Here is a 13,350-nt window from a genome sequence, read left to right as displayed (position 1 = left end):
TAAAGAAGTGCATATTTTTGAAGCAGCCATAGCTGATTATGAGGAAGAGAGAAAAGGAACCGGTAAAAAGTAGGAAAGCAAAGAGGAAAGCACTTGTTGCCAATTATTAAAGGGAAATTGTATCCCTTTTTTTATTGAAATTTAACAAGGAATTTATATTAAAAAAATAAAATTTCAATATTATAATAAGTATTTCAAAATTTTTTGTATATTGTAAAGATATTGCTACTTCGGTATGTAATTATCCCAACAATAATAGTTTTGTTATATGGAGCGCTTCGGAAATTTAATGTTTTAAGCAAATCGTGTAATTTGTCCCTTCAAAAATATGTATGGTAATTTTTACAATACCAAATGTTGGATCAATAATGTCGTTAGTTCCTTCAACAATATGTAAGACCACATCAGCAGTATATAAGAACACATCCGCAATATATATAAATTGATATATGTGTAATGATATGGCTATGAAATAAGTCAAAAGTTGGCTAGAAACAAATGCATATGTCATTTTGGTTAAGTCGCGTGGCTTCAAAGCTTGTTTTGAGTTATATATGTGCTTATGTTGACTCCAATTTCTCTCAACAAAGCTCATATATAAAAACTTTAATAGCTTTTTGTGTGTGAGATTTTTTATCGAATCACCTTATAATTAAGATTTTATCTAATCTTAAGCAAACTTACTTACTTACTTAGCTGGCCTTTTACAGAACATTTGTTCCATAAGCCGAACTAAGAAAAAATCTCCAATCCTCTCTGTTTGCTGCTGTATTTTCCCAGTCTGGGATATGTAACTTTCTGATATCTCGTTTCACTTGTTCGCTCCAACGAAGCTTTGGCCTTCCAGATCTGCGAGAACCTCCATGCGGCCCGTATTTATACGCCGTTTTTGCGGGTTCATCATCACTCCTTCTTATAACATGGCCTAGCCATCGCAATCGTTGTATCTCGATTCGTTCAACTACATTGATGTCATTGTATAGTTGATACAGCTCGTTGTTCATACGACGCCGATATTCGCCGTCAACACAGATTGGCCCGTAGATCTTTCGAAGAATTTTTCTCTCGAACACACCAAGCACTGCCTTATCTGCTTGAGCAAGTACCCATGCTTGGGAACCATACATTAGCACGGGTAGTATCAGTGTTTTGTAAAGTGTTACTTTTGTTTGACGAGAGGTGGCTTTATTCCTAAACTGCTTACTCAGCCCAAAGTAGCATCTGTTAGCCAACACTATTCTTCTTCGTATTACACAACTGATGTTATTTGTTGTGTTTATGGCGGTGCCGAGGTAGACGAAGTCCTTTACTACCTCAAAATTGTAGGTACCAACATTCACAGATGGTGCGGGGTTTGTGGACATATTACGCGTTGATACCATCAACTTGGTTTTTTCGCCGTTTACTGCCAGACCAACTTTAGCAGATTCTCTTTCGACTTTTGCAAAGGTGTCAGTTACTTCCTTTACCGATCGGCCCATGATGTCAATGTCGTCGGCATAAGCCAGTAACATATGGCTGTTCGTGTATATCGTTCCATTTCTTTTGACCTTCGCGTCTCGTATGACCTTTTCCAGCAGGATGTTGAATAGATCACACGACAGGCCGTCTCCTTGTCTGAAACCTCTTTTGGTAATAAACTCTTCGGAGAGGTTCTTTCCTATTTTAACTGAGGATCTCGTCTCAGTTAATGTCATTCTACAAAGCCGAATGAGCTTTGCAGGAATACCAAAATCAGACATGGCTTGGAACACCTTTGAACGTATAGGGCTATCGAATGCTGCTTTATAATCGACGAAAAGATGGAAGGTGTCGATCTGCATTTCTTGGGTCTTTTCCAGGATTTGTATCAAAGTAAATATCTGGTCAATGGTGGATTTGCCAGGTCTAAAGCCGCACTGGTAGGGTCCAATAATTTCATTGACCATAGGCTTTAGTCTCTCACACAATATGCCAGATACTATCTTATATGCAATAGGGAGCAGACTTATGCCCCTGTAATTGGAGCACACAGTCTTATCACCCTTCTTGTGGACTGGACGTAGGATGCTCACGTTCCAATCGTCGGGTACGCGTTCTTCCTGCCAGATGGTGCTAACTAGCTGATGCATACACCTTATCAGCGTGTCGCATCCGGTTTTGAACAGCTCGGCTGGTAGGCCATCTGCTCCTGCCGCCTTATTATTCTTCAGCCGGTTTATTGCTGTCCTTACCTCATCTTGGCTGGGCGGTATACATTCAATACCATCTTCTGGGATTGGATCTGTGGTATCTTCGCCGTCTTCACTGCTATCGGATACCAACAGTTTGGAAAAATGTTCTTTCCATATCCTGAGCACACTATCTGTATCAGTTACCAAATTACCTTGTTGGTCTCTACAGGAGGACATGCCTGTACCAAAGCCATCAGTTTGATGCTTCACTCTTTGGTAGAATTTTCGGACTTCGTTCTGTCTCCTGTACATCTCTATTTGTTCACACTCCCTCTTCTCCATCTCTCTCTTTTTCCTGCGGAAAATACGTTTCTCCTCTTTCCTTTTCTCCCGATACCTCTCTCGTGCGCTACGCGTTGCTACTGATTGTAAAGTAGCCCTATATGCCGCATTTTTTTCTTCGGTAGCAGCACGGCACTCCTGGTCATACCATGGATTCTTTGGTGGAGGTCTCTGGTATCCAAGTACTGATTTTGCGGCTGTTTGCATGGAGTGGGCAATGTTTTGCCATTGTGCTGATATGTTATCGGGACGAGAAGCGCTTTTATTTATTTATCAGTTGAGTGGAATATGCTGTGGCTATCTGTTGTGTTTGCAGCTTAGCGACGTCCAACTTTCGTGTTGTGTCCGTCCGTGCTTTATTTGCAACGTTTAGACGGGTACGTACCTTTGCTGCAACGAGGTAGTGGTCCGAATCAATGTTTGCGCCTCGGAACGATCGCACATCCAACACGCTCGATGAATGTCTTCCATCTATCACAACATGATCAATTTGATTTATTGTTCTTTGGTCTGGAGACAGCCAAGTGCCCTTATGAATATCGAGATGCTTAAATCTGGTACTGCTAACTACCATGTTTTTTGCCGCTGCGAAGTCTATCAGCCTCATTCCTTTGTCTGATGTTTCACTATGTAGACTGAATTTCCCGACTGTTTGTCCAAAGATATTCTCCTTTCCAATTTTGACATTAAAATCGCCTAGAACAATTTGTTTCTTCTAAGCGCTCGTAGAATATATCTTTGGTCTGTTCGTCCTTATCTTCGGTTGGAGCATGAGCGCAGATTAAGCTGATGTTGAAGAATTTTGCTTTTAATCGAATTGTAGCAAGTCTTTCATTCACTGGAGTGAAGCTGGATACCAGATGTTTTAGTCTCCGACTAACTACAAATCCGCAACCAAACTTATGCTTTGTGTCATGGCAGCTATAATACAGTGCGTCACCTTTAGGTGTTGTTGTGACGCCTTTCCCGTTCCATCGTATTTCCTGTATGGCAGTAATGTCGGCCTTGTACTTTTTCAAGTACATCTGCCAATGCGTAAACTACACCTTCTCTATAAAGAGTGCGAACATTCCAGGTGCAGATTCGCAAATCATGGTCCTTAAAACGTTTGCGGGGTTCGTCAACTTTAGAGGGGTTTGTTTTTCTTTTCTTTCGTTTTTTCATAGTAGACTGTTTTTTCTAGGGGAGGGTTACTAACCCGACGCCCAAACCCAAGTTTTTAACGTTCTTATGGGTGAACGCGCGGCACATGTTAGCTCACTACCTTTAACGGGTGTTAAAGGCAGTTCCCCAGGTGACACCACGGGGAGGTCAGTGTCCACTTGAGATGAAAGAGGGACCAAGATAAATCCTGGGCTTTGCCATGTTAAAACCGGTCAGGTCCGTTGCTTGGTATCTTCCATCCCCTACGTCAATCTTAAGCAAAACCTGATCAAAATATCACACAGGGAAATGAGGTTGTACACTGAAAGAAAAATGTTTCATTGATTTTGAACCAACGTAGAGTTTCATTGAATAAATGAAAAGTTTCATTAAATAACCATAATGAATTTCTTCATTGTTCCAATGAAATTTCCTCAATTATCCAATGATACTTCTTTATTAATTCAATAAATTAGTTAAAAGTTACAATTCTACTATTACTACGAAACTTTCACATTAATACTATGAAAAAATAATGAAAGTTATTTTACGAAACTGAATGAAACTTCTTCATTAATACAATGACGTCTTACGTTGGTTCAAAATCAATGACAAATTTCATTGATGCAACGTAATTTTCTTCCAGTGTAAAAAAGTCATAACCCTAGTGTATAAACGTTTCGGCATGAGTGAACTCAGCACCATTTTTAATACATCACTCATCCTTCGTTTTCTAATAACTTTCTAAAGTGTCTCATTCTCCACATGATTTCAACTTTTATTATTCATATCTATCTTCTTCCTAACCCAACATTGAATTGGAACATCTTTAAAATATGATTCAAAAATTATATTATAATTCCCAATACAATATATTCATAATTTAATTGAATTAAATTAATCAGAAATTTTGTTGAATTTCAAAGTATTTCTTCCAACTTAGAGACAGACACAATGCAAATGAAGTGCCAGTCGTCTACATTTATTGTCACACATTTTGCATTAGGACAAAATTGAATATGCAAATGTAACATTTTGGAATTAATTTTTAAACTGCTCATGTGGTCGGTCGGTCACACAAATATGGGAATGAACATTTTTGTCATATGCCTAAAAGCCACAATGCAAATGCACATGCATACATGAATACACTCACAAATGCACTATTTTGTTATGTGCATTTGGCATAATGCAAAAATATCCAAAATACATATTCATGGATGTGAAAAACTGATAGGACAAGACAAACACATCACAGATCTCTTCGTATGTCGAGTCTAAGTACAATTTTGATAGAGGTTTTGCTTTTGTGGTTTTCCTGCAATTTGCAATAGAGCAAAATATGACCACACATCGAGTAGTTGTTGTAGCAGTACAAATGACATGAACTCGAAAAAATTGCAAAACAATTTTTTTTATTATTGTGGAAGAAAGAAAGAGTTGAATGGGCAAGGAGATGTCCATTAAGTGACTTCACAGCTTCTAATGGGGTCATTTGTTTTTTTTCTTCTTGCTCTTCTTCTAAAGTGACATGATGTTTGAAATCGTGAACTGGCCTATTGCCATTGTCGTGGTTGATATCCATTCAGTAATAACAACAACAATATTCATTGATTTCCCCAGAGTTGAATGTAGGAAACTTAGGAAACTTTAAAAATGAAATTCACTCAAAGAGAGGAGGGACAATTTTTCATTTAGTACTAGATACAGATAAAAATACATATGTGCATATGAAATGTATGCATATGTAAACAACTTCTCGATGATTTTTAAAGTATGATTTAAATAGTAAAGTTTAAGATATATGTTAGTGGGAGAATTTTGAAATTTTCTGCCAATTTTTTTCGTACTATATATTCAAAAGGCCCTTCCAACAAGTTCATCGACCTAATCTATGCAACAAATTCTATGCAATTCTATCAATCGATAGATAAAATAAAATTGTCCAATATTTTAGTGTGGTTTCAACATCAAATAATCCATTTGCTATTGTGATGACACAATGGTTGACCAAGAGCTGATTTTTACCACCAGAAACAAATGCAAGGGGCGATACTACGATACGACAGAGACGAGCGATGATGATGACATGGACAATATTCAACACATCATGTTGCAATTAGCTGTCGTCTGGCTAAATTCTAACATCAATAATATGGGGAACGTGTTTTAAGAAAACCACAGCAGACTATTTTTAAATGTATAGTGGCGATATTATGTGATTGTGTGTGTGTGGTTTATATTTCGCTGAGCCTATATACATATATGTGTATGTATACAATTAATAATATATGGGTTAGAATAGGAAATTATTTTTGGTCTAATGTGTTTTTAATGTTTGAACACAATGCTTTAGTTTGAGGATCCCATCATACGATATCCTACACCACTTTTGCTGGGCTTGAGCATTCCTCAGGACAAAGTACCTTTGATGACATAATAAAATTATTTCTTCAAATTGCGATCAGATGTATGGATTTGAGTCTAATTATTTTGATGTCTGCAGTTATTCCAAAAAATAGTCTGAGGATCCGATCATATGATATCCTACACAACTTCTGCGGGGCATCATCTTTCCTCAGAGCAAAATTCCTTAAATTCAGCCTAAGAACCCATTATTATGTAATAAGTCAAAAGCCGGCCAGTAAGAGCCGAAAAATAATTTAAAAAAAAAAACACATTTGAAACATTAGCCTCCACCATATGGAGGGTATAATTAAATTTGTCATTCCGTTTGTAACACATCGAAATATTCGCAGGAGACCCTATAAAGTATATATATTATTGATCAGCATAAAATTCTATGTCGATTTGACCATGTCCGCCTGTCCGTCCGTCCGTCTGTCTGTTGAAATCAAGATACAGCTCGCAATTTTAAAGATAGAGAGTCAAAATTTGGTACAGAAGTTTTTATTACTTGCAGGATGGTTGGTATTGAAAATGGGATATATCGGTCCACGTTTTGATATAGCCCCCATAGAACGGTACCTCCAGATTTTCGGTATTTTTAAGGTTTTAGCTTCATTATCCCACTAAAATGGCTGAAATTTGGTACGTAGTCTTCTTTAGGGGTATAAAACTTTCCCCCAGAATTTTGTCGGTATCAGTCCACACCTTAATATAGCCCCCATATAACGGTACCTCCCGATTTTCGGTATTTTGAAGGTTGTGCCTTTAATATTCCACCAAAAAGGCTGAAATTTGGTTTTCAGTCTTCAATGTGATATAAAACTGTTCGCCAGAAATATGTCTGTACAGGTCCATGCTTTCATATTGCCCCATTTCTGACTAAAATTCGTCGGTATAGGTCCACGTTTCGATATAGCCCCCATAGAACGGTACCTCCCGATTTTCGTAATACTGAAGATTGTGACGTCAATATCCAACCGAAATGACTGAAATTCGTTATTTCGTCTTCCAAGAGTTATAAAATATTCCAGAAGAGTATTATCAGTATAGGTCCACGTCTTCCTACATCGCCATAGAAGCGTACTTCTTGATTTTCGGTATTTTTAGCAACATTCTCTTACCGAAATATAGAAAATTTGGTATTTAGTCTTCTTTGAGCCTAAAAACTTTCCGTCAGAAATTTGTCGGTATGGATCCACAATTTGAAATAGCCCCCATAGAATGGTGCCTCACATTGTTTTACCGAAATTGCTGAAATTTAGTATTAAGTCTTCTTCATACACGAAAGGAAACTAATTATTCCATTTTACTTCAATACAACTTGTGGTGGAGGGTATAACAAGTTCGGTCCGGCCGAACTTAACGCCGTTCTTACTTGTTTTGTTTTGTCGCCTGTTGACATTGAACATGTGAGCTTTTGATTAATAGCATAATACCCTATTCCCGACTACGATCATTAGCCCAGCAAAAACTACTAAAGACATGAGGAGGAACACTGTTGCAGTTCTATATTCGGCGTTCTAACAGATTTGAATATTTTTCCATCGCGTTTCACTCATATTCACGGACGACACTTGCGTCGCAGAGCTTACCACAGACCGACCTTTCGGGCTATACATATGTGGTCAACATAGTTTTTTTATCTGCACCCCAGATACTGTCGTCTAGAGACTTGAGAAGCTTGTTCCAACATATCAGATTGTGGGAAGTAGCTGTGACATACGGGGACGGCATGAACTTGTTGTCCAATGTGATCCCTAGAATTGTTGAGGTTGTTTGTGGTCGAGGTTTGTAGGGTTTAAAAAGTTCCAGAGATATAACCCCACCTTGTGTAACTTCCTTTTTCAGTCTACGGGGCTTGAACTTCTTGATCCCGAATTCCATGAACGACTATCGTCCATACATAGAATTGATTATCCAATGTTTCAAATGTGGGCAGAGGGTTGTCTGCTCGATTTCCTCAAACAGCGTGGAGTGCTTGGCAATATCAAAGGCTTTTGATAAGTCCAGAGCCACCATCACTGTTCTATCACATGGCTTGCTCTGGTTGAGTCCTCGACTAGAACGCTGATGGCGTGCTGTGCTGCTTACGGAAGCCATATTGGTGATAAGCAAGTGGATAGCTATTTCTGACTCTGGGGAGGACTAAAGCCTCAAGGTCTTTGCTAGCGACAAAAGGCATGATGACCATTAAAGTCCCCCAAGACCAGGCGGTTATGACCTTCCAGTTCCACACCTGATTTTGTCCCCATAAATTGCACGTACGGAAGCTAATCCCCCACTTCCACTTCTAGTGCGAACCATTCTCAGTACGTTGTAACCGTTTCCTGAACCACTGCGACCGTGATATTGTTCCGACTCAGAAAATCCACTATTTTCTCGATCTTACGTCGGATTCCATTGCAATTAAATTGCGAATAGGATGAATTTTCAGGAATTGGAACAACAACGGCTGGTGTTAAGTGCTGCCGGTGCCATTGTGCGGACTGCGGGGGAGTCACGTATTCTGATGACGACTCGCTGAGGGCAGTTTTCACAAAGTCCCAGTAATTTGAGTGTGGTGGATGCGGATGTGACAAACTGAAAACATATAAGGTGGGCATGGTTGTCAGCTTTTGTGGTAAAAAAAAACTTATAATTTCTGGTGCCGAAAGCTTCGATTTCGTGATGAGAAGACAGAACTTTCTGACAATGGAACCGATCATAGAACTTTTGTATTTAAATCTCCTACTACAATATTAAACTCACATCAAGGTCAACTGCTTTATGTTCTTTATAGCCACTTGTTTATATAATTGTAATATTAAATTTTTTCGAAGATTTAAAAATAAATAAAAAAATAAGTTTCTTCTAAAAATATGTATGTACTAGGGTGGGGCGATTTGTGTGGAAGCAAAAAACCTTAATGAGCCCTTCGCGTTTCTGATTCCTGGGATTGAACTGAGCAAAAAAAGTCCACTGGACCATATATCTACCGTGAAAATCGAGCCTCCCGATTTTGCAGTTAAGTTTTTTATTGACATTTTTTGGATATTTTGGCATATAACAGCCAAACCATTGGGATTTTCGATCCAACACAAAGACAAACATTGTAGCCAAGACAGTAATTGAAAACTCTCTAATTCATCGCAAAAGCATTGGAACGCTCCTTCAGGCAGTTTTGGCCCTAAGAATGTGCAAACTTTTCGGAAAATGTCGATAAATGACATTGTGCTACAAAATTTGACCCGATAAATATTCCAGTGTTCTGATGCAAAATTATATCGTGTTGGGATCCATGGACAACGACAATGCCTTTATTTCGTTTGGGTCACTTCGTTTAATTTTTTGTATAACGGTAAAAGTAGTGGAAATCTGGGTTTCTTACATTTTCAAATTTAAACGGGCATATCTTACTTTTTCCACAACGGATTTCTTTTGATCCGTCTTCCTTTTAAAGGGGTGAATAATGTCTTTTGAATAAGCTATTATTGTTTTAAATCGGTTAACAAATGGCTAAGTTATAGAGGTTTATGTCTGAAAACCCCCACAAAAAACCTATAAAGGAATTTCTCATAATTTTCAAAAATGTAATGTTTTTTTGTTTTGTTCAATATTTATTTTGAAATTTATGAGAAATTCCTTTATAGGTTTTTTGTGGGGGTTTTCAGACATAAACCACTATAACTTAGCCATTTGTTAAACGATTTAAAACAATAATACCTTATTCAAAAGACATTATTCACCCCTTTAAAAGGAAGACGGATCAAAAGAATTCCGTTGTGGAAAAAATAAGATATGCCCGTTTAAATTTGAAAATGTATGAAACCCAGATTTTCAATACTTTTACCGTTATAAAAAAATAAAACGAAGTGACCCCAACGAACTACAGGCATTGTCGTTGTCCATGGATCTCAACACGATATAAATTTGCATCAGAACACTTGAATATTTTTCTGGTCAACTTTTATAGCCCAGTGTCATTTATCGACATTTGCACCTTCTCAAGACCAAAACTGTCTGAAGGATCGTTCCAATGCTTTCGCGATGTATTAGAGAGTTCTTAATTACTGTATTGGCTACAATTTTTGTATTTGTGTTGGATCGAAAATCTCAATGGTTTGGCTGTTATATGCCAAAATATCTAGAAAACGTCAATAAATAACTTAAAGTCAAAATCGGGAGGCTCGATTTTCACAGTAGATATATGGTCCAGTGGACTTTTTTGCTCAGTTCAATCCCAGGAATCAGAAACGCGAAGGGCTCATTAAGGTTTTCAAATCGCCCTTGCCTAGTATGTACTCAAAAATATACTTTTAATTTTTCAGAAATTTTCATTTTCCGTGCCAAGTTCTTTGGAATTTCCAGTGACATTTTCATCAAGTTTTGTGACATTGTCCAATACCGTGGAAAATTTACTCAGAAATTTGTAGCTGAAATTCACAGCCAATTTAAGAGACGTTCAAATTGCTACGGTAACGATGGTAGCCGTGTTCGCAGAAATGTCTAGCCGCTGGTTCAGGCTTTAGAGTAAGTATTCATATCTTTGTATTTAAAGATTTTTGTGTTTATATAATAGGGTCCTTAACATACATTGCCTTATTTAATTTATTTGTTTTTTAATCTACAACTTTTTTTTGCAGCTATGCTCCTTTTTAACGAATGTATTTGCCAAACAAAAACAATCTAAGAAGAAGCTGCAATTGAAATGCCAATAAAAACGATAATTGTATCTTGTATAGTTCCAAAAAGCAAACAAAAAATGAAATACAAGATGACCATCAAAACCGTAAAAAGGTGCCACAGCGTTAAGCTGTTGGGATGGTTACACTGTGTGTAAAGTCCTGAACAGAGGTAAGAAAATCGACACTATTTTTTTATTTTCCCCAAAAATTATAAAAATTATATTGTTTTAGCCCCCAATAATGTTCTTTGTTATCACCCTGGGGATTTAAGCATCGCGTTCTGTAGTATGGTTTGGTATGTCATTTAAAACAACAACAACAACTAAAATCCACACCATTGGTTTGCCATCAAACGCTCGCTGCAGCGAGTGTTATTTTAATTTCTTTTCGAATATTTCAACAGCATTCCGATTTTGTTTTTACAAATTCCAAATTAAAAAATGAAGACTACATTTGTATTGATCCCAAAGTGCCTTTAAATGAAATAAATATTGTTGACCTCTAAAATCAATGTAAAAAAAAATAACTAAACGAAGACAAAGCCAGAAGACGAAGAAGGATAAGTAAGTGAATGAATCAGAAGCTGAGGATGATGATGATGATGTCGATAATGATGTAATATGATAATGTATTATTAAAAATATTACTATAATTAGTTTACTATAATTAGTAAATAATTAACTAATTTTTGTATAATTTGTTGCCTAACTACATAATTGCTAAAATGAATGAAATGAAACATGGTACATATGCATTAATTCTAAGATGAACAACAACAACAAGTTTTCCAACAACAACAATTTCATTTAGAAAATAATTTTTCTAATTTTGTCCAAAAAGAAATAACAAATACCAAAAATTAAAATAAATAAATAAAAATAAACAAAAACAAAATTATGGAATAAAATAAACAAATGTTAAAAAAAAGTATGGTCTTATTATTCAGAAAGGGTAAACGGGTAAGATAAAAAAGTTTGAGAGAAGGAAAGAATGGGTAAGTACTAATGTCACATATACACACACTGTCACAGCGTATTAAATCTCTTGGAAATATTTCTTTAAGGGGAGCCTGATTCACAACAATGTTGTTACTAAAATGACTGGTGTATTTAAGTTAATTTAGATGCATTTCCGTTAATCTAAAAATATGAATTGTACAGTAAATCCGCATCCGCCAAAAAGGGTCACACGTGCCCTTGATGAGAATAACAAGAGAACAACCACCATTCAGTCTTCATTCAGAAGTCAATGAAGAAGGTTCTGCTGTCGCTTGCTTCAATGATTGTTAATTTTAGCAATGCATTAACGCACATGCTGTCTGTGGAGAGAGAGAGACGTATGCGTGAGACCGCAAACAATGCGTTTGTATTAGTGCCGATACCAGTAAATTTTATTGTTTGAATCAAATTTACAACAACAACTACTGTATAGAAATTCACTCACTGTTATCCATGTTCATTTTGTTATTGTTTTTGTTGTACTCTCTCTCTCTCTCTCTCTCTCTCTCTATCTCTCCCTCTGGTATTCATATTTGTTTTGATGATTTAGTTTTAGATATATTGTGACTACACTCATTATTACCTCTACTACTCTCTCGTATTTATTACCTCTGCCCCATTTGTGATTTAAAACATCCTAACTATGGTTCAGCGAGCGGGTATAAATACGGTGGAATAGCAGGTGGGTGAATCGAGTTGTAAATTATACACCACCAGTAAAGTAAAGTAAAGCTGTATGCTTATTACAGTCAAGCTGTGTGCTTAGTAAATCGTTGGTGAATAATAATTATTTTATTTTAGTATTTTATGGCCTCATCTAAACCGGTTTAAATCTATACTTTTTTGCATATATCAGGCCTTTATCTCAGAAACGAATAGGAATTTGGCTGTCTTTAGCAATATTGTAGCCCTAAACTAGTAGAACTTATCTTTTGAAAAACCACTTAAGAAAAACGCCATCTAGGGCATCAAAATCTATAAAATATAGAAAATTTTACATAATTGCTGAAATTCTGGTCAGTATCGGCTAAACTATTGGGAGTTGAACCAACTAACCTTTTGCAAAAATCTTCCAAATAAAGTTCTTAACAATTCTTTAGAACATTCTGAAACTCTAAAATGCTTACTTCATGTTGTTTCAGCGGTATTTTGCATCATATTATTTACAACACGTATTTCAAACACAGTTCACACCAACAGTTTATTCTCGTGTTTCGGATTTCACTACATTTTTGACAGTTTTATTAAATCGTCGTTGAAAAATGTACTGAAAACAACGGCATAGAGGCATTTTGCAACAATGACATGTTTTGAATTGACTTAACGGTTTTGGAGATACGGTGCGAAATGTATAAAAATTTTAGAATTTTTGCATATATTTTGAAATTTGAGGCAATTTTTCGAGTTTATTACTTCTCCAAATATTTTATTTTTGTCCTTTTCTATAGATTTGCTTCAGAGGTCAGAAGAAGATTCGCATTGGTTTCAGAGATATAGCCCCGAATTTCTTTAAAAACTCAATATTTAACCATGTTTAGATGGGGCCATAAAATCCCAGTTGGATCTGACACAACAAAACCCAACTAGGGTTTCTTGTCGTTTGGGTCTGTACTTTCAAAACTTTCTCAGTTCGAATTGTTT

The 13,350-nt window shown here is 36.6% G+C and overlaps 1 protein-coding gene across 2 annotated transcripts in view; it reads left to right on the top strand.

Annotated features, from left to right (window-relative positions):
- Positions 1–11,256, top strand: part of LOC141393541 (ADAMTS-like protein 1) — a 115,311-nt gene extending 104,055 nt beyond the window's left edge. For both annotated transcript variants that reach the window (XM_073966623.1, XM_073966622.1), the window contains exons 16-18: positions 10,355–10,556; positions 10,670–10,880; positions 10,943–11,256. In XM_073966623.1, the coding sequence (XP_073822724.1) occupies positions 10,355–10,459 (105 nt within the window). In that variant the 3' untranslated portion in view covers positions 10,460–10,556; positions 10,670–10,880; positions 10,943–11,256. The remainder of the gene's footprint in view (positions 1–10,354; positions 10,557–10,669; positions 10,881–10,942) is intronic.
- Positions 11,257–13,350: the final 2,094 nt, after the last annotated feature.

This window comes from Musca autumnalis, unplaced genomic scaffold (genome assembly GCF_047663935.1).
Source record: "Musca autumnalis isolate F117 unplaced genomic scaffold, ASM4766393v1 scaffold_2, whole genome shotgun sequence".
NCBI classification, from domain to species: domain Eukaryota; kingdom Metazoa; phylum Arthropoda; class Insecta; order Diptera; family Muscidae; genus Musca; species Musca autumnalis.
The sequence above is the reverse complement of the archived record's forward strand: the minus strand, read 5'-3'. Positions and strand labels throughout refer to the sequence as shown.